Below are 22,533 nucleotides of genomic sequence, written 5' to 3'. Positions count from 1 at the left end.
AAGTATTTCTTGTCCTCTAATTGTTAAATATTGCAAAAGGGGATGAATAGTCGTTGTGCCCGATGTATTGCAGATGATGTGCTACATTGGACTGTACTCACTTTATTTAACGCCACACCAGTAAAAAAGGGTCAAATCGGATCAAGGCGTGGAAATACCAATATCTAAATGAAGGGCTTATGCCCGAAACGTCGATTCTTCTGCTTCTTGGGTGCTGCCTGACCTGCTGTGCTTTTCACACCCTCGACGCTAAGCGTGGCGCTAAGTTTGCGAAATGTTCACCCCGATTTTGTACCTTTCCAAGATTTTCACTTGAATTTCAACAGGCGCACACATCAAATTATAGAAAGGGACGAGACTGCAGAGTGGACAACAGTAGATGATAAGGTGGCTGCACTACACTGAATCGATTGGCAATTGTCTTGAATCAACCCGGATGGAAGCGGTGTGTCACACCTCCCGGGGAAGGTGAGACTCCAACCCCTACTGAATTGATATGGAAGCGCTCCCCTTTATTCTGAGCGCTCCTACCGAGCCGCCACAAGGTGGCGCTTGCAGACACCCCGCCCCCTGCATTTATATAGCATTTTTAATAAGCGCGATCAAGCTCCCAACACCCAGCCCCAAAATAAGTTGACAGGCGCTGTCTAAATTCACAAGAAGCCAAAGCAGAAGTTGCTGGAGAAGTTCAACAGGTCTGGCATCCAGAGAAATCAGAGTTAACGTTCCAGGTTCGGTGACCCTTCCTCTGAACAAGAACCTAGTTTGGAAGTTTTGTGTCAACCACACAATATCGCTGCACACAGGAATAAGGGAAAACTGATACGAGCCTCCGCCTCCCGCGAGCATTTCATTTTGCTTTTAAGGCTTCTTCTATTGTTCGTGTGGTTTTGCAATTCAGAACGCAGTTCAGAGACATTTGATTTAACTGTTTTGGAAGGGCGTAAACCAAACAAATAAAAAAAAATCAAAGAGTGCGACCCGGGTACAAAGCAGGACCAAAATAAACAGAAATTTTCCACAACTGCAAGAATGACGATTAAAGTGTAACTGCGTTGAAGGTGAGATTGCAAAGCGACAGAGATTTCGCACTGGTCAAACCGGATGGAGAGAGCATATACGAACGCGCATTTCATTCACCAAAGGAATGCAGCAACTAAACGCTTTCGACGATGTGTCGATTAAAACACACACACACACAAGACGTCAGTCTCCCCGACCGGCCCTGCATGAGCTATGATTTAAACGTGTTGTCAATTGTGAAACATTTGCACCATTTCCAGTCAATGGGATTATGCTTTCCTGATTGCTTTCTTCTTTGTTGGAATTAAGCCTTCCTCAGAAAACAGGGCGGATTTACAAAACATTTTTATGCGGAATTCCCCGCCCCCCCCCCCCATGATTGTTCCAACAATCAAAAATATTACAGAAACATTTCGTTATTTCTTGTCTGCTCTTTCTACTTAGAATGCATAATTTGGAAATAATCAGCGAGATAACCATTTCTCAAGAAGCCAGTAAAGGGATTTCATTACCGCTGCATTTTAACCAATTCTTGAAAATCTGGTACTTTTATTTTGCAAATAAACCACATACCGACGCCATCTTTTAATTAAGCCCTGATTTGTTTGTTTTTAAAATCGTAGCAAATAACATTCCAAGATCATTTCAGACTGTTGGCGTGATGTAAAATGATCTACGTTCAGCAGGTACATAACAGGGTAATTGCACGCACTAAAAATAAATGTTTGTTCAAGGCAAAAGTTTGAATTTGCCGAGGCGCATTTATGCTGAAACTTTTAAGCACATCGTGTTACTTGAAGAATGATTTGAATTATGTGTGAGATTTTAATGTCCACAATTACAGTCAAGTGACCACCAGAAGCCTGATAAATTTGTAACTAAGATGCCAACAGGCATTCTATTTCTGTTATGTGAATGAGGATGAGAAATGGTCAGAATTATGCATTTATCAAGCCTTTAGTTGCGTTCTCACAGTATCCCTTGGAAAGCTGAAATTTTGCAGTCTGAACCAATCTTATTTTATTGCTTTTGAAAAATGTAATGCTTGAAAATGCTGTTTTTGCTTCATCTGTACATATTAATGGAATTGGAAAGGACTGGGTTTTATTCATTGAACTAACACTGTCATTTTCTTTTACACCATACTGCACCCATTCTACAGTAGACTATAAAGAACAGGAACTGTACATATTTGTATTGTCAAATAAATAAAACCACATACAGTAAACGTCAATCTGGTATTTAAGCCCCACCCACCAAGAAATTCCTCCTAAAGTTAATACTATATATTATGGGACATCACATTAGACCAGGCTTAGCTAGAATTTCTCCATCTTATCGCTTACAGCATCAGATAGCTTTGGCACCTTCTTAAAAATTTGATTGCACTATTACACTGTACAAGGTCAGTTCTTAAGGTGGAAGGAAGCTTCAGTCTTTTTGGCACTCCTAAGACCATCTCGACATTTGGTGAATGGATTGAATATATACAAACAAACATCTCGGGAATACCTTAAGGGCTGGTGTAGAAAGTATAGTAGCCCATCGCTTTTGCACCATCCTTGTTATACTCTTTTGAAGTAATTGTCTCACATTTAATTGTTGGTGAACTTTCACTGCTTGAGTTGCCAGCTGAAACCCTTCTTCTTTTGCAGGCATTTTCATAGAGTCCAGAGTCTGAGTCCATGGATTTAATGGATGGTGGGGTTTCAATCCAAGGTGAGTTGGCTTCTTCCCTTGCCTTGTCCTCGGAGGACAATACTTGATCTTCAGGGAAAGCTGGTGGACTCGTTCTGGAGGACCATGTTAGACCAGAGGTTATCTTTCTCTGGTATTGGGAACTCCTGGAGCCCCAACCAAATGTTGGGTCAGGATAATAGCTCAGAGAATGAGCTGACTGAATGGGTAAAGGCTTGAGACCATAGGGCAGCAAGGCATTGGCAGCATAATCTGCATCGTAAGAGGTAAAGTCCAACCTGTTGGTGCCAGGCTGTTGCACGGAGGTGACAAACCACCTCTGGGGAGGATTGCTGGACTCCTCGGTTTGTTGTGGGGACAGGATGCCACTTGTTTGGGGCACTGCACGTTCACCATTGTAGAACCGGGCTGATGGTATGCTGTTGGCAAACTGATCCTGGAAGAAGGGTTGCATGGCATAACGTGCCCCAGGCACTATCTGATGGGATCGGGGTGAATCCGTGGGAGATGGGGTCAATCTGTCATTTTCTGGAGTAGTGAACATACTGGAGAATTAAAAAGGACATTAGAACCTTGACCATGATACCTTGATATTTAAAGAAGAAATGTATCTGAATCAAATTTATTAAATTAAAAGCATAAACTTACGAATCATAGTTGTCTCTGAAACCTTTGGCAAAAGGATTGTGATCTATCTTGAGCTGGGTAATCTAATGAAAGACAAAAAAAAAGTTTTAAAACTTACCAGTTGCCAACTGTTATATTTGCTTTAACAATTCAAATCTGCAATAAACAATCCTTACATCAGTGTTCTGGTAGGCAGTGACAGCAATGAACTGTGATTCGGGGAAAGTAAACGTTTGTGTTTTTGAAGACTCAGATATGTCTTCCACGCCATCTTCATTCACCTCCACTATATGGAGGCGTGGTTGGTATTTGTGCAAGGACTGCAATACAACCATCTGTAAAAATGAAAGACACACAACTGTGAAGACACTCACCACAAAGGATTACTCTCAGACAAACACATCAGAGATATGCGTTACCTGTTCACTGGCTCACCTGAGTGCTGTTGTTGGTTGCGCCCTTATTGTTAGTCAGTTTAAGTTTCCCAAAGGAAATCTCTTGTCTCATCCAGTGAGCTCCAGTGTTTGGAGACTCAGGGTGGACATAAGATCTGTTACCTGAAGAATAAAGTTAAAGATGATATTGTGAGTAACAAGTTAGGAACAGCGGAATATCTTAAGTTTCCTTTCTGAATTTTTTAAAAGAATACTAATATCAGTTTCAAAATTGACTACAAATGAGTAGCTTTTTCTAGTGAAATTAGCAGAAAATTGGGTCTTTAAAATACTGCATTTCAGTTTGATCTGTATATGTCTGCAAGGTATGACATGTGGCTACTGCAACCAGTTCACATTAATCAAAAAACATTTACACGAAAGCAAAATTCTGTGGATCACGCAAATTTGAAAAAAAGAAACCAGAAAATGCAGGAAATTAAAAGCCAGTCTACATCCATGAAGTCATAAAGTGTTAAAATTTCAAGTCTGTAAATCTTCGTCATAATTTGTTAGAAGGCATAATTTGTTATCTCAACAGCCTTGCAGCCTGACATTCCAAATTAATCCTTTGACATTCAATCAGCCACAATCTTAAGGAGTCAATTTTCTCTGATCTGAACATTAAAACTCAATGCATTTCTACATAATGTGTAAAATTCCACTGATAACTTATGCCACAAATGAGGAAGGAGCTCCAGATTTTAAAGGTGCAGCACTTAAATTGCATTCCAGGAAATCAGTGTTTGCTTTGACACCAAGTTGTTTGTGCAGAATTGCACATTTTAAAATTAGGGACAACCACCATTTTGAATACGATGCCAGATGGGCAGGGGCAGACTGGTTTTGACCTTACATTGGAGAGAAGCTTTGTTCAAGGTCTTGAAATAAATCAGTGTTATTGATTAGACTTTACTAAAGTACAGATTAAGTATTAGTTGTGCAAATTTAAAAGCTGCATTGGTCCAATTAATTCGATTTAAGGTCAGACAGATTGCATATTTCTGAAACAGTATTTGCAGAATAAAGCCGTAGGCTATCTAGGAACATGATAACCTGGTGAACAACTAGTGAATTTGAATCCTTATGATTTAACTGCAAATTTTGCTAACTAACTGGATTATTAACACTGTCTTTATGATTGTTAGTTTGGCTCCTCGACATCATGATCAAATACCAAACGGTCCTAGGACAAAGATATCCATTAAACAGAAATATTGACATGAGGTGGTTTCACGGAGATGAAAATAAAATTTATATTTGTGTATTTAACTAACAGAACATGAAAAACAGTAGATAACTAATTCTGAACGTTCAGAAGAAGTCATGTCAGACTCAAACCATTTGTCTGTTTTCTCTCCCCACAGATGCTGCCAGACCTATTGAGGTTCTTCAGCATTTTCTATGCTTGTTATTAAAAACATAGTGCATCAACCAAAAGAAATTTTTTAAGTACAGACTGAAAATGTCACAGGCAATTTCCATATGAGGGGAGGATGTCTCAAATTCTCAGATCAGTACAAGTCTTTTTTGTCCCCATCAGCTATAAACATTAGCACAAACAGTGGGCCATCTATATTAAATTTTGTTTAGCAATTGGCTCTAAAAGCACTCTGGAACATTTTAATATGTAAAAGGCACTATATAAGTGCAAGTTGCTTTAAAAGACAAGAAAAAGGGTCAGGAGTGAAGAGTGGCTGGAGAATGTGTGCAACAACACAGGAGCTATGGAGCGAATGACAGCATTCTGTGCTAAAAATTCTCATTTCATTATGAACGACACTCTTGACCCAGGCAGAAGCAACATTCCGTCATACGCAATCGATTAAGAAGAGTAAGATTATAAATTTCTATTCAAAACATCTTGACAATTCAAGCATGGAAGGTCAACCACCTGGACGTCAATTGTTTCCCGCCTGTAAAAGGATGAGTTATTCCAACGTTTTCTGTTCTTTCCAATGCACATGTAGTGTGGCTGGTGGGGTGGGGGCGTGCAGTATGTGAGTTCCATGCAAGTATCAAAATATAACCGCAAGTACCGCGGATACTGGAGATCTGAAATCATTGGATTTCTAAAATATAATGGACTAGACCAACAGCTGCGCGGATAAAACAGGACTAATCGAAGGATTGCCGCCGAGAAGGCAATGTTTGCCCAACGATTTAATTTCAGTAATGTCTAACAGTGGACAATTTACTAAATAAATCAACATTTGGGAGAATTACGTGCCGAAATTCTGGTGAAGTGTAACTTCATGCCCCTTTGACAGGCATCATGCCTCGCCATTACACAGAGGATCCGTGACAGAATTACAAACAGATCTACAATGTACAAAGTCCGCTAGATGCTGCACAATCCGCGCGCTCACACACACCTTGAATGTTGTTGTCCGCTTTTCCGCAAGTCACCCATTTTCCACCTTGAAATCGCCAGTGATTGGGATCGGACAACACAACCTCCACAAACACATTGTAATGAGCGGTTGGGTTGAGAGCAGAAATATTGAAGCTCAGGAAGGGGAACATACGCCTGGGAGAAGCAAAAACAAATAACTAAACGATACAACACCCCAAATGCATAAAAATAAACGACAGAAACCCGAATCGGCAGTAGATATTGAACAAGACCAGAAAACCTTCAAGAACTCAGCCAGTCTGGTAACTATAAAGAAAATGCATATCTGCAAGCTTCACTCTGTTTCTCTCCCCACAGGTGCTGGTTGACTGCTGAGTGCTTCCAACATTGTCTGTTCGCATTCACACCATTGCAATCATTTGCTTTGGCTGTGCCGAGAAGTAAGTTTTCCCCTGCCATCGGCATTGAGGAGCGGGAAACATTCACCAACCTGTGCAGACTCAGGGTCAGACGGGGAAGAGTAACAGACTTCGACCATAGTCTAATTTTAATGATAATTTGCAGGACATGATTCCCGATCTAACAGACGCAAGCAACAACTGCGTTGAACTTTCACCATTTACCCTCCATCAAATGTTTTATGAAGCGTGAATGACTTTTGAACATGCGGGAGGAGGTATAGTTCCAAAACAATGCCCCTCGAGTTCTGCACTCTGACTTCACTAGTGCTGAAAACTGAGTTTCTAAATGACAGCAGCACGCTGCTTGGTGCAGAGACTTTGAGTTGAGTTGTTGTTAACGGCCTTAAATGACAGGACCATTATCAAATCTGGTCCATGCTCGTGTTCATGAACCTGGGAGCACTGAACCTCTCCGCTCCAATATCTCCAAAATTCATAGCATGGAGCGGCTAGTTATTCAATACAAGGACTCCAAATTAAACTCCACTCTGCACTGACAACTCTACATAAATAACATTGTGTTTCCAGGCTGAAATGTTACAATCTTCGAGTCGGGAGTATTTCACAAACTGTAGCAAGGTATTGCCTGACGTTTCTTGCTCACTCCTGACATCTTAACATCTAATCAATTTCTTGGGGGCAACCGAATTGGTATTGGAAGTATGAAATTAGAGACGAGGTTGATTTTATGCATGTACACATAAACAGTACAGACCAATTATTATTTAAATGAGAAAATTGGGTTTAATTATTACGTACTTATCCGGATTGTATTCTCCCACAAGGCGTTAAGAAATATAGAAATATCACTCATCCCGAATAAATAAATCAAACATTTCGTCTAATTCAACAAAAAATGGGGGTAGCGATTTCAACCAGTCCATCCATAAGACATAATCGGGCTACATCAATTCTTCTCGGTGTTTGGTACAGGATATCTGCCCCAATTTATGGAAGTACTATATTGTAGCATTTAAACAGGCTCTCTTTTCCCACACAAAACTGTGGTCTCATTCGCAATGGCGAAAAGATGTCAGCTCCAACACCCAGCTCACGTGTGGAGAAGCATTGGGGCTGCTGCGGCACTGACGCTGGCTGTGATGGAATTCACTGATTCCGAACTGGCTGCTGTGAAAAGTGACCACATTATTTCATAAAACATTCTGGACCAGATGCCCAGGTACAGGCCGTGGCAGGAAACTTGGGCCAGTCTATCATGAACAACCGATTAAGTATGAGTGATGGGCTCCATTCAAACGCGCTACAAAGTGGAACAGCTGAGAACAACGACAGGATTGGAGTCAGTGTAATAACACTCCATCACCGAGGAGATCAGCACCGACATTAACAAAACGTGATTTCATTTTCTTCTCTACACGAATGAAACCAAAACTGGATCCAGACTTTTAAATGTGTAAAAACACACACACACACACATATCTTGTGTTTTGTTTGGGTGAGAGTATGGCCTTCGAAGTTACAATACCATGCCCAGTTAAATGGGGCATGAAACTTCTACAGGCAATTAGAGAGGATGGGAATTGGGAAACAATACGGGTATTTCATGGGTGAGAAATTGTAAACACCTCTCTGAAAGCCAGCCCATGTAAAGGTCTTCGACCTGCAACATAAACTGGTTTCTCTCTCCACAGAGGCTGCCTGTTCTGTCGAGGATTTCCAACATTTTCTCTTCCTTCAGCTTTCCAGCACCCGCCTTTGAAAGCTCGGGACGCCACTCTATTTGAACCCAGTAAACAGACCTGCCGAATCTGAGAGTAAATGTGCCTCCTTCGGGTGACCTTGTGGAAGGTAATTGGAGTGGACAACGTGAGTAACTCTGCAATTACCCCTGATCGCTCGGATTACCAGAGCGTAAAAAGGTGAGTGCAGCCTCTGGTTGCATATTAGTTTCAACCTTCAAACCTAAAATCGCGTGAAAATGCCACTATAAATTGCATATTTCACCCAGCACCACATAACAGTCAATCACCGGGGATCTCCCTACCTATAACTCGCCAGTTTGGAAACTGGAAATATATCATTGATTCTGGGACTGAATGCAAATTCTCCTGCAATTCAGAATTCTTCCATTCCTTTACACAGTAAAGGGGGTGGCCGATATCTCAATGCTTTTATAATAAATGTGTTGGAGAATTGATTAACTACACTAATCGGGATTCCGATAGGGAGACTTAATTTCTTTTAAAGGTATCAACTTTCTATTTCTCTGCAAACCGAAAGTCTGGCGCTAGTGTCCCGGTTCCGTCATTCGCCAACCTTTTAAGCTTGACACAATCCTCAATAACGGAATACATCTGTGCTACTCAGGATCTGACACAAGTCGCTTAGGCTCGGGAATGACTCTGGAGTCACATCTTAAGAAAAAAAAGATGCCACTTCCAGAGAGAACAAGCCAGGCTGGAAGCTCGGGAATGGTCACCAACCAAATCTGCACAGTTATAGTCGTTCCGGCGTTATCCATCATCAAGAATACTCTCTCCAGAATGTAGCAGATCCTGAGGGAGATGGAACCTAAGCTCGGCAGTGGCCTGGCGCAGTTCCTTCTGTGGCTGAGAGGTTGTATCGCGGTCCCAGGACACTGGGCCAGGTGTGTCGTTCAACACAGGGTTTAAACCCTCCAGCCCCACGTTACACAGCAACACTCCCGAATCTGCAAGGCTTTTCTCAATCGGAAACACAACAAAATCTAAACATCAGACCTTCCCCAATTCTATCAGATGTGGATGTCATCTCTGATGCTAGTTAGGGTTGGCACACATCTCAAACAACTTGTTTGACACCGTTATCAGAGAGGGCTCAAACTCAGCCCGGGCCATCAGGGGATCCTAATGCAAAAGTCTTAAGATTGTCAGGCAAGTATTTAATTTTTTTTAAAAAAGTGAAGCAAGGTGCGGGGGTTACAGTGAATTTCCGCCGAAACTCGACGCCTTACCTGCCCTGTTTGGTGATGATCATCTCGGTCTGGTGCCGGTGAAACTTCAGCCAAAGTGCCCGATTGCAGAGGTAGACCTGCGCCCGGGTGGGGTGCGGGATGCTGGGGCTGTACTGCGGATAGAGCGGGCCGCCCTGGTAGCCGTGTCCATACTGGGAGCGCCCTGAGCCGGGGTACGCTGGATAAGCCGAGGGGCCGAGCGCCGGGGCACCGGCCGCGGTCAGAATCGGATTGTAGGCGCCGTTGCTCAGCACGGAGTGAGGGCTCAGGTAGCGGCTGGCCCCGTTCACCGGGAACGCTGATGAGGGGTGTTGCCCGGGGTAAGGCAGCAAGGAGCCGGGGTTAGGGGCTCCCTGCTGCTGGGGCGGCTGCTGGGGCGGCTGCTGGTGGCCGGGACTCAGGTTCTGCGGAGCCACGGGAGACAGGAAATACCGTTCGGGCCCCAGACTGTCCAGACTGTAGCGAACTTCTGCCAAGTCTTCGTCGGCCGGCCCAGACGGCGAGCCCTTGGCGCGGTCTCCGGCCGCCGGCGCCCCGACTTTGGCCGGGCTGAAGCTGTGGCTCTGGTTGTCCGTCAGCATCCCGGAGCCGGCAGCGAACTTCTTGTGGATGGCGCCGGTGGTGTCCTGCAGACTGTCCGCCCGCTCGCTGTCCGCGAAGTCGAGCTGCGAGGACGCCGGGCTCTGACTTTCCGGGGACGAGGACAAGCTGTAGAAAGGTTTGGGCAGGCTGGCGCTGGAAGTGAAGCATCGTTCTGCTAACTGCATCATTCCGAGTCCAAAACGCCCCCCCCCCCAACCCACAACGCCACCACCCCCCCCCCCCCCCCCAACCCCCCCACTTCCCTCAGTCCCAGCAAAGCCCCACCTCAGACCCACACAAACACACTCACAACTCACACAAAATACACTGCAGGTCTGCGTAAAACACACACACACACACAGAGAAACCACAAGCCGGCAGCTAGTCCTTCACTGGGGCTAAAGTCAGCTTCTTGCAGCGTGCTCCCTCTGCCCCTCCCTCCGCCCCTCCTCCTCCAGCAATCCCTTCACCAACACAAGCCCCTCACCCCTCTGCTGCCCCCGTCCCATTGGGTACCAGCACGCAGAGGTGGGACCAGAGGGTGGAGTCATTTTCCCGGGGAGGGAGTGAAGGGATTGGTAACAAACAAATAGCAAACTTGGTCTCTCTCTCTCTTTCTGTCTGCCTCTCCAAAACACCTTCTATCGATCCATTTTACACTCACACACTCTCCCCGCCCCCCCCCCTCCCCCCTCCCCAAGTATTTAATGATTTCAGGAAATGGAAGGGTTACTATGTTGAAAAATCCATTCGAACTTTTCCCCATCTGACCATTTCCCCGTAACCGGCAGAAACCAGTGCAATTTTTAAAAAAAACAAAACAAATCTGAAAGCAACATTGATGCGGGTGCTGGAGAATCTGAAAGAGACAGAAAATGCTGGAAATACTCAGCATGTCTGGCAGCATAAGTTGAGAGAGAGAGAGACAGGGTCAATGTTACAAGTCTGTGACCTCTCAGCAAAACTGTAAATCTACCCCACACAGAGGTTACTAGTGCCTTTTATAATTCTCCTTCTGAGTGGGCAGTGACTTGGTTTGATAAACTCTGGTGTGGGAGTGCAGTCGGTATCGGCTGGGGCACAATCCTGATCTCGAAGAACGCTGCAGTTTTATCGTTGATGTATTTTCGCATGCCGCCGGGAGGTTAACTTGATCCATAAGCACGATTTTGTTTGGCACGGTTACGTCTTTCTATAAAGGTGGCAGACTTTATTTTTCACGTTGTATATTCGAGGCAGACAATCCCAGCGCTTTGCATACTGAATTCCAAACCCGTCGGTCAGAAACAGCCAAACAGAATACACGTGTCATAACAAGCAAGCCGTCCCCTCTTCTCCAGCACTTCCAGGTAACTAACTGTATTGGTCTCAAACCATTTAACTGAGTCAGAACAGAGGTATCCCTGTTCACAGAAATGCAACCGAATTGTAACTCCCTCACAAAAATACATGTTTATATATTACCGTTAACTGGATGAACTTTTTCTTGTAAGTCAGATGACAATTTGGTGTGTGGTTTCTGGAGGATTTCATAGACGTTTTGGGTTGTATTCGCGACCCGAAAACGTGTCGGAAACTTCACACCTTCGGTTCCTCTCGTTCTCCCTCAACTACAGTATTTGCTTTAGTTACTGCTTGCAAACCTCCCCTTTTCATTTCATTTTGTGATATCTTATCAGATCCAACGAAACTTTTCAGGTAAAGGCAATTTCTCTACTGACATGGCTTTCTAGTCCCCGGGCTGTCACTAACTTCCTGCTTAATTAACCTCACTACTTTGTCATAGAAGATTACATGTCCATATTAACCCCTATCCATACGAAACTACTGCCGAATATGATTCCCACAACGGGACATTGTTTCCCGTTGCCCCTTAATTTTTTCTTTTAAACCGACCCTGGCATCTAACAGATGAGATTTTGTTTTCTCTCTCTCTCAGGAGTAAATCACGATTTTTGCATTCCGCGTGGTTTCGGACAGTTTTTGTTTTAACTTTCAGACCATGAGACACTTAGAAACAAATAGACAGGGATGTGAACCCGAAGTTACTGCTCCGAATGCATTTGTTGCAATTGTCCCAGAGAGAAAAAAAACCTTATTCCCACCGGGTCCCCGTTTCTATGTAGGATAAAAACGGCCAATTATTTTTCTGTCTGAGGGAGTCTGTGATGTTCAGGAGAGTGACAGCTCGGCGCGGCGAGACAACATCATTAAAACAGCTATTATACACCACTGAATATTCGTCTATCAGAGTCCCTCACATCAAGCTTCTACCTGTGAAATGTAAGAAAAGAACTCAAAACACATCCACTCTCCTCATCCCCATAGATCAGCTTTTGATCTCCAACCTGATAGTGATCTTCTATTTGCACAACCGCTTTTGAAATACCTCGGTGAATTTATATGAAACATATTAAAAATGGCTTCAGACATTTAAAGACGCTGTATATATTCACATCGTTAATTAACAATTAATGTTAAACTACCCCAAAGATAACATATAGAGGTTTCCTTTCGTCGGTCTTCAGAACTGATGTTTCGAGCATATTTAACAAAGGATGAATGAGTGGATCAATCAGTTCATTGCCTGCTCTTTATTTTGTGTTAGCCTTGTGGGTTTTTAAAAAAATCCCAATTCGCTGTCCCTTTATCTCCACATGTTAAAAAAGTGACCTATGCAAAGAAATGGTCTTTTTTTTTAACTTCCGACGAACTTTGCATTGTTCCTTTGTCTAAAAGGTTTCTGTGGTACGAGAAAGATGGAGCAAGAGGCCTCTTTTGGTTTTCTACCTTGTAATTTGCTCATGTTCGAAGATGCTTGGCCGAGATTTTTTTTTCCCTCATAGCTGCTGTTGCTTTTGCAAACGCAATCTCCACTCATGGACGTGTAACTGGAGATTGAACCGTACATCGAGCTAAAGTTTGTGATGAAAAAAATGAAGATAGCTTCCACTACATTGCCCCAGTCTTGTTCTGAATTCCCTATTAAAGACGGTTTTTCTGTTACAGAATTAAATTGTTGCCTTCACCCCCACTCAGTCGGACTTTACTGAAGAACACTTAGTCATGTTTCATGCCTCTCGATATTTCCACTCAGCAATCGACCCATCCCAGTTAATGAAATGCAATCGTCTTTTGGGGAGACCAGTTCCAAATTTCCACCTTCCTCTGTGACAAAGGAAGCCCAGCCTCGATTGAGCCAGATTTCAATTTTACTTTTTACTGCCTCTTGTTTTCGATCTCCTGCACTACAGCTCCCGCATCACCCCCATCCCAGCAAATAATTTCTCCTTAATCAATTCAACCTTTTTGCGTTGGAAACTCCATGATTAGATCACATCTCCTCTCATCTAAATTCGATTACACAGCAAGTTTTGTAACCATTCTTTGTAATTTATCCTGAAGCCCTCGTCTAATTCTCGTACAGTACTCCCTCCAAGCTCAAAGCGTTGTTCCCGAGATTTGCAAGAATTAACTGACGCAAACCAAATTTCCTATTCATTTTCATCCAATGACAAAGCCACTTGAGGTTAGAATAATGACATCAGCAATCGCATCTTGCTTTTTCCTAACACCTTCAGGGTCGGGAGATATCCTGGTGTACTCCACAGAAAGATACTGAAAAGGGACCGTTAAACCAGACATTCAGATATTCGGAGGAGATAAACTATAAAGGCGTAGATAAGAAGTAGACTTAGGGGAAACCTTGAAATCCCTTAAATGCAAGTTGTTGACACTGGAGAACGGAAACTGAAATGGTGGAAAGGTTTTGGAAGAGAATCTCACCGTAGGGTCTGAGTTGGCTGAAAGTTTAGGGGGGGGTGGGGGGGGGGGGGCGATGAGGTGTGTAGGGTTGAGGGAGATGGGGGTTTGAGCTGTCACCACAAGTCAGAGGAATGGAGGGGGCAGTGTACGCCTACAAGTGTTAACAGATTCATCTGATTCCATTCCGTATTTTATTCATTGGTGTATTTTTAATATATTGAATGTCTGTGAATTTCTCCACTTTACCAAGCTCCAGTTTTTCTAATAACTCCTGCACGATAGTTTTCTTCCATACTGTGAAGAATGAAACAGACACTTCCTGAGTAATTGCACTCAGTTCTTCTTGGTTATCTTCACCATACATTCACTTGGCATTAAACGGCCCAATTCACCTCTAGTTTTATGCCCTCACAAAAACATTCCGAACTACACTGGGTAACTAGCTGCAATCTGTTTTCATTCTCCCCGCCCTCTTCACCTCTTGTTCTTATTATTTTAAAAAAATCTTATCTATCCTTTGTCTTGCAACAATTTTTCAACCTTAGCTGTTTTGGTTTAATATAAATCCTAATCGCACTCATAAAGTGGCTGGCCATCTAGAAATGCTTTTAATGGTACATATTTATTTTAACAACTGCTCAGACAGATTCCATTGTTGTTTCATAGGTTAACTGCCTAATCGCTGTCAGGCCTAATTATTTTAGTTAGTAAATCATTTTGCCATTTGCTTTGAAGTTAACATTGTTACATTTAAAATATGCAAACATCTTATGTTCTTCAAATGCTAATTTGCTATCTCAACACTGAATAAACAAATTCATAGCATAGTATGTAAAAAAAACATGCATGCTGTATACTATGAAAGTCATGGATGTTAACATATTACAATTAAAGAAAAACCATATTTATCATTAAAAGGAAAGAATTGTTGATATGCAAATCAAAATAGTCAAACATCATTGCTTTATTGAACCAAACATTATTTTTCTGCATATGATGTATGGATGTGGAATTGTTTCCCTCATCAACTTTAATATGGTGCCTCTTTAAAATTAAACAATTTTATAGATGACATACTATATGCATGTAACTTAATTTATTTTTATATCTAGAGTTTTTGCAATTTATTGTTAAACTGGCAAATCTTCTCTTAAAATCATATACAATATATGACACAGAAAGAGGCCACTTGGCCCATCATGTCTGAGGTGACCAAAATATCAAATCACCCATCCTAATTCTACTTGCCAGCATTTGGTCTGCAGCCCTGCAGTTACTGAAATTCCAGACCATTTATATGAGTTGAGGACATCCACATCTACTATACTCTTAAACAGCAAGTTCCAGGCTGTAACATCCTTATCAATCCTCCATGTTACTCCCTCACAAAATTCAACCAATTTGGTCAGGCATGATCTTCCCTTAACAAATCTGTGCTAATTATCCTTTTTTTAAAAAAAAGATACCCTTCTAAATGACTATTTATCCTGTATTTCAGAATCAATTCCAATAATTTGTCTTCTACTAAGATTACTGACTGACCTGTAATTATTTTGTCTATTCATTCCTCTCTTTTTTTAAAAAAATGGTATGACATCAGCAGTCCTCCAATCCTTCCACACCGCATCATACCAAGGGCACTGGAAAATTATGGTTCAACCTTTTTCCATTTCCCCCTTATCATAGTTTATTGGCTTGGGGCATATTTCCTCCTGCTCAGGTGAATTATCCACTCTCAAGGATGCTAGTCCCAATAATATCTCCTCTCCCTCTATGTTGTCTTTACAGTTTTTTGTATATGATTGACCACACCATCCTTCTCCAACACACCTCTTCTATTGTCTCGCTGGTGGGAGTGCTCTGAGCAAGATTGCTGAGGGACCCAGGCCAAAAATGATGGACACTGGAATGGGTGGGGTACTGTGACTGAGTCATGGAATTGCTTTCAGTAGTCAATCCCAGCTCATGCCAAATCCCTGGATTGGACACTTCATTTCTTTATGGGAGGACCCCTATTTTGATTTCCTGCTGGCCTTGAGGACTCATTGGAGAACCATGCCACCCTCACAAAGTTCCTAAATCACCATTGAAATCTGGTGGGCTCTGGCATAATTGATGTCAATTGGTTCAGTAATCAGCCTAATTGACAACCTGCCACAAGTGGCTCAGTTTCCCCCATTGTCCCAAGCCCAAATTCAACTCAAGTGCTTCAGGGAGTTTTTTTTTCTCTGTTGCCTGGAGACTGTTGTGAAACCTGTTGTGTGATTTACTGAAACCAGCCTCCTTATTTCATGTCACACCTAGTTGCATTAAAACCAGCCTTCAGTTGCAGTTAAAATTGAAGCCCAGATCTGGGTATGAGGATATCACTGCACTGCTCCAAAGAAGAAACTAGGATGGTGTTGGTAGTAATGGTGTGCAGCATTTGATTTTAATTGAATTGATTGAAAGGACAATACTGAGAGTCCGCTGACATCTGTTTCTGGTTTCCCAGAATGCATTTTCATTGTACAAACTCTGTACTGGGGTCTCAGTTCTGTTTGAGATCACTTTTTTATAAGTTGATCAAACTTTAGCTTTCCATGCTGATTTGATTGTGCAATTATTTTAATGTTGAGATTTGATCATGCTTTAAATATAGTATTAAGTCATTTAAGCTTTAAAATTGGAACATGTATTTTGCTGACATTACAGATTTCCCCCATCTATAAGAATCACTAAATTTCACAAGTACATTTTAGTGAAACTAAGATGAACAACCCACAACTTGCATCTTTATGGCACCTTCAGTGTGGAAACTGCCCACAAGTTGTTGCAATCATTGAACCAACACCTTTATCAGACAAATAATGTTAAGAATTTAACTGTGAAAATCTTTCCCTCACCTTGTGACAGAATCAAAGATACATGAAACTTTATATACAGTTCTGTCAGTGGGTAAAATCCACTGGATGTTGTGATATAAATCTGAACAGTCGGCTCATGGATGTCAGTGACTCAGAATCATAGCTAAAGATGCACCATTAAGAGAGTGGCTTTAATACTTAAAGTGAACATAACTGAAATTTTACTAGTTTTTAGGAGAGGACAGAAAGGCTATGTGGGAAACAGAAGAACCATTATTTCTGTTTAGTGCAAGTCAGATAAAATCAATTTATGAACAAATGTGTGATTTCTTTCTACTCATTTTACAGCACCTGCTTAATAAATCAAGTTTTTTATAAAGGAAGTATGTTTTTGTGTTGCTGAGAAGAGAGACATGTCATTGACCCTTTTATAGTCAGCAACGTTCAAGCAATATTCAAGTTCAGTATGACCAAATAAGCTTTTGTTTTTGTCAGGAGATCTACACCCACGGTGATTTGCATTGGAAAAGGGATTGATAACATTTCAGGAAGCAGACTTTTCTGATGTAATGTTCCACCCGCTGTTAATAGTAATTACCTCGTTTACATTGAGCCCTCTCCAGATGAAAAGGCAGTTCCTGTTAGGATTTTCTTACTCCAAGGCTGTTTGCTTTTAAGGTAAATTTTAAGATTTGATGTAAAGTTGCAATCCCTTTTACTGGAAAATAGCACAGACAAATTTAGATTATTATCAATCTGGAGTTAAGAAAAAAATAAATTGGACAATTCCAACTCTGAAAACTTTTAGAAAACCATATTTTGTGTATCATAAAACATATATAAATATGAACAAGTGCTATGACCAATAATGTGATAAATTGGTTGTTAATATTAATAACTTAAAGATCACAATCAACTAAGGAAACCCATTGAAAAAAGTGGAGTTTTAGCTTATTGAGTGGATGTAAAGAAGGCTTTTGATAGCAACGATTTAAGTGGTTACTAGCAGACATAATATCCAGCAATATCATTAAACATCAACTTTATCAACAGTTGTCTCTATTCTCCAATTCTCCTCTCCCAAACATGATTTTTTTCTTTCTGTGGTATAGTTCCAAGGACAAAAGTCACTGTCTAATATTTTGCAAATGGCTAAGTGAAACCTGCTTCAACCTTGTCAGTAATGGCAAACTTTGACTCTTGAGTTTAGGGGTTTAGATAGGGTTGACTGTGAGAACCTTTTTCCACGTATGGAGTCAGCTATTACGAGGGCGCATAGCTTTAAATTAAGGGGTGGTAGGTATAGGACAGATGTTAGGGGTAGGTTCTTTACTCAGCGAGTCGTGAGTTCATGGAATGCCCTGCCAGTAGCAGTGGTGGACTCTCCCTCTTTATGGGCATTTAAGCGGGCATTGGATAGGCACATGTAGGATAGTGGGTTAGTGTAGGTTAGGTGGGCTTGGATCGGCACAATATCGAGGGCCAAAGGGCCTGTTATGTGCTGTATTCTTCTATGTTCTATGTTCTATGTTCTAATTGTACCAGCCTTTGCCTTTGTTTCAACAGATGTGGCCGATCCTCTAGCTGTCCTGATGCTATACTCTGGAACTCTTTTTGTTGCAGCTTTCCACGACTTCAACATTCTCCTCAATATTATTTTTTCAACCAACCCTTCATCAGCTTCCTACCATGAAGCATCTCTTCATCACAGTCTAGCTATAGCCAAAGATTTCCTCAGAGTTGCTCATCCTCTGCCACTGTGACTAAGCTGGAAGTGTAGGATAAAGTTTCTGCTGCACATCTGGTAAAGCTACAGCAGTGGAGTGGGAGCAGCTCTGAGGAGGGTCACAGTCTATGCCTATATTTGTTCGCAGTGATTTGCTTATTTTTGACAGAGAAATAGGAAGATTTGCAAAAATATAAACTTTGTGAGATTTGCTGGTTCATTATCGAAGCCACAATTTCATTGCATTAAAGTTATGTAGCTTTCATATTCACAGTTTTGAAGGAGGTGTTTAGTTTTCTTACACTTGTGCAGTTCTGATGTATTTTTCACGAAATTAAGATTGCAAACTAACAACAAAAATTATTTTGGCGAATGTGCCACTCTGTAGATCTATATATGATTGTCTTCATTTGGATCTAGAGACTGAATTTTCATAACTGTTGATGGGACGGCAGAGCAAAGTAGTAAGTCATTGTATAATACTATTTTAATTGGTTGATAATGCCAGCATATACTTTATCTATGACCACATGCCTTTGTGTTAGATGGTACACTGCAATATTGAATTGCATCATTTGCTTCCAATAGCTACACCCTTTATCTATCCTGCTTATTAGCCCCTTCAATATTTAGTAAATTTGGAATGTATTGTGCCTTCTATTGTGAAGAACAATGGAAAATACTTATTCAATTTGATTGCCATTTCCTTGAACCCAATCATTTTTTTTACCCCCACAGCCTCATTCTCAAAGTGTACAAAGTTAAAAGTCACACAACACCAGGTTATGGTCCAACAGGTTTAATTGGAAGCACTAGCTTTCAGAGCGACACTCCTTCATCTGATGAAGGAGCGGTACTCCAAAAGCTAGTGCTTCCAATTAAACCTGTTGGACCATAACCTGGTGTTGTGTGATTTTTAACTTTGTACACCCCAGTCTAACACCGACATCTCCAAATCATTCTCAAAGTGGCTTATGTTCACTATAGCCCTTCCTTGACTTTTCATATATTTAAAAAAGCTCTTGCTGTTCATCTTGACATTGCTTTCAAGTTTATGCATCAAAGTTTACTAAAATAAAAATACTCTGAATGCTGGAGATTGGAAACAAAGCAGAAATTGCTAATGGAACATCAATGGGTCTGGCAGTATCTATGGAAAAACACAGAGTTAACATTCTTACTATGGGAACTCTTCATTAGAACAGAATCTTTGTCACATTTTATGTTTTTTTCTTTCAATTTGATGCCATCCTTAACTTCTCTGGTTAACTATCATTGACTTATTATCTTCCTAGAGGTCTTCTTCATCACTGGAATATATCTTTGCTATGAACCATGAACTATTTTCTTAAACATCTTCTATTACACCTCAACTGTCTTTGCTGTTAAATTTCTTCCACAGTCCCTCCAGCCAGCTCTGTCTTCTTTCCTGTGTAATTATGTTGTGAAACTTGAAAGGATGTTGCCAGGGCTGGAGGGTTTGAGCTAGAGGGAGAGGGTAAATAGGCTGGGGTTATTTTCCCCGGAGTGTAGGAAGCTGAAGAGTGGCCTTATAGAGATTTATAAAATCATGAAGGGCATAGGTAGGGTCTATAGAAAAGGTCTCTTCCCTGGGGTGGGGGTGTCCCAAACTAGAGGGCACAGATTTAAGGTGAGAGGGGAAGGATATAAAAGGGACTGAAGGGGCAATGTTTTCACACAGAAGGTGGTGCGTGTAGGTGGTGCGTGGAATGAGCTACCAGAGGAAGTGGTGGAGGCTGGTACAGTTGCAGCATTTAAAAGACATCTGGATGGGTATATGAATAGGAAGGTTTAACGAGACAAGGGTCAAATGTTGGTAAATGGGACTAGATTAACTTAGGATATCTGGTCGGCATGGATGAGTTTGACTGAAGGGTTTGGTTCTGTACTTTACATCTCTCTGATTCTATAATTACCCTTCTTTAAGTTTAGCATCATTGTTTCCAATCATAGTTTCTCCCTCTCACGCTGAGTGCTTAATTCTACCATATTATGGTCTTTCTTTTCTAAGAGCTATTTTACGCTGAGATCATTTGTTAAACCTAGCTTATGGCACAACACCAGATCCCAAATACCTGCTTGTGTCCACGTCATGAGGTTCGAGCAAACTGTCCCAAATGCACTGTATGAATTCTTCCTTGTTGCTACCTCTGCCAATCTGACTTGCTGAGCTTGCAAGAAGATTAAAGTCACCCATGATTAATGTGCGATTTTCTTATATGCCTTTATTACCTCCTGATTCAGTCTCAATCCTACCATATAGCTACTATTGGGAGTCTTTTGACTACTCTTACAAGTATTTTCGGCCTCTTGTTATGTCTTATCTCCACTCATATGGATATTACATAGAGGTACAGAGATATACAGCACGGAACCAGACCCTTCAGTCCAACTCGTCCATACCGACCAGCTGTCCTAAATAAACCTAGTGCCATTTGCCAGCATTTGGCCCATATCCCTCTAAACACTTCATATCACTATATCCATCCAGATGCCTTTTAAATGTTGTAATCACACCAGCCTCCACCACTTCCTCTGGCAGCTCATTCGTACACTCACCACTCTCTGTGTGAAAAGGTTGCCCGTTAAGTTCTTTTTAAATCTTTCCCCTCTTACCTAAAACCTATGCCCTCTAGTTTTGAACACCCCCAACCTGGGAAAAACACCTTGTCTATTTCACTTATCCATACTCCTCATGATTTTATAAATGTCTATAAGGTCACCCTTCATCCTCTGACACTCCAGGGAAAACAGCCCCAGCCTCTTCAAATTCTCCCTATAGCTCAAATCTTCTAATCCTGGCAACATTCTTGTAAACCTTATCTGAACCCTTTCAAGTTTAACAACATCCTTCTTATAGGAGGGAGGCCTGAATTGTACACAGTATTCCAATAATGGCCGAACCAATATCCTATACATCCAATGTCCTACACAACATGACCTCCCAACTCCTATAGCCAATGCATTGACCAATAAAGGCAAGCATACTAAACACCTTTTTCACTATCTTATCTACCTGTGACTCCACTTTCAAGGAACTATGAACCTGCACTTCAAGGTCTCTTTACTTAGCAAGAATCCCCAAGATCTTAGCATTAAGTGTATAAGTCCTACCAAGATTTGCCCTTCAAAAATGCAGCAAGATCATTTTTTGCCATCATATGGATGGTCCACAAGGAGCAGCAACACACAAGAAAGGGATGTTCATTCAGTGCCTCAGAGCAAAAAGCTACCAGATAGTTGTGCAGCCCACTGAAGACACATTCATGTTTGATATGGTGGAAATAGTCTTAAATAATTCTTGAGGATGAGAAAAGTCTGAAGTTTGAATAATGCTGATTCCTCCTCCAAGGCTTGGGAAACAGTGAGCCCATAAAACAATAGGTGACAGCTTTGCAGCAATTGACTTTCATGTACAAATTTAGAATACTAACCAATTAAACAATTTGTGATCAGCTCATTGAAAAGTATTAATTTCCATGAATTGCAAAATGCCACCTCATGGAGGATAATTATTTCATGTTGCAAAAAGCTACATTCATGGTCATTCTAATCAAATCCACCAGCTTTGATTTGAAGAGGTTATAAACAGAAATGTGTGGTCGGATTCAGGGTCACAGATATAGTTTGCACAATTAGTTCCAGTAGGAGGGATACAGACAAAGAGACATCAGCAATTTAATTACTCACTCGCTCCTAACAAATATGTCCAAATAGTGAAAGTACCACCTGATTCACAATGCCACATTCATGAGAAAATGTATAACTTATGCTCAAAAATGAACTACTTTGGAAATAAGTGTAGTTGATGAAAAAGAAGATTCCATTACTTTTACAAATGGATAAATCAATTCTCGAGGATGAAGCAAGGTGTGTGTTCATGGAAACATGTGCAGTAGTTCATATTAAAGATTTGTCAGCCAAGACTGTGGGCCTCCTTATATTTCTCATTGCCAATTTTGGTGCAAGAATGTCTTTATTGAATGACAAATTCTACCATTTTTACTTTTCACAATTTTGATTCATTCTTGTGAACTCTTC

General features: G+C 41.4%; 1 protein-coding gene across 4 annotated transcripts; it reads right to left on the bottom strand.

Annotated features, from left to right (window-relative positions):
- Positions 1 to 1,552: 1,552 nt before the first annotated feature.
- eomesb (eomesodermin homolog b) lies at positions 1,553 to 11,620 on the bottom strand. Of its 4 annotated transcripts, none has more exons than XM_072575220.1 (6): positions 11,599 to 11,620; positions 6,158 to 6,312; positions 3,784 to 3,905; positions 3,525 to 3,683; positions 3,370 to 3,431; positions 1,553 to 3,266 (listed from the first exon to the last, which is right to left on the bottom strand). In XM_072575220.1, exons 2-6 carry the CDS (start codon positions 6,306 to 6,308, stop codon positions 2,537 to 2,539), a joined length of 1,224 nt encoding a protein of 407 aa, XP_072431321.1. In that variant the 5' UTR covers positions 6,309 to 6,312; positions 11,599 to 11,620; the 3' UTR covers positions 1,553 to 2,536. The 4 variants fall into 4 exon arrangements, with proteins under 4 accessions (XP_072431321.1, XP_072431318.1, XP_072431319.1 ...); XM_072575217.1 differs by lacking the exon at positions 11,599 to 11,620 and adding an exon at positions 9,553 to 10,322; XM_072575218.1 differs by lacking the exon at positions 11,599 to 11,620 and adding an exon at positions 7,359 to 7,778.
- Between the last annotated feature and the right edge of the window lie 10,913 nt (positions 11,621 to 22,533).

Source organism: Chiloscyllium punctatum, chromosome 8 (assembly GCF_047496795.1).
Source record: "Chiloscyllium punctatum isolate Juve2018m chromosome 8, sChiPun1.3, whole genome shotgun sequence".
Lineage (NCBI taxonomy): Eukaryota > Metazoa > Chordata > Chondrichthyes > Orectolobiformes > Hemiscylliidae > Chiloscyllium > Chiloscyllium punctatum.
This window is presented reverse-complemented; position numbering and strand designations above follow the sequence as displayed.

Bases quoted from the DNA above. Each gene is read 5' to 3' on its own strand.
- eomesb (XM_072575217.1), bottom strand. From the start codon at position 10,322: ATGATGCAGTTAGCAGAACGATGCTTCACTTCCAGCGCCAGCCTGCCC. The intron at 3,684-3,783 runs GTGAGCCAGTGA...TCATTTTTACAG, and splicing joins CAACCAACAACAGCACTCAG to ATGGTTGTATTGCAGTCCTT. The intron at 3,267-3,369 runs GTAAGTTTATGC...TTAATTCTCCAG, and splicing joins TTCAGAGACAACTATGATTC to TATGTTCACTACTCCAGAAA.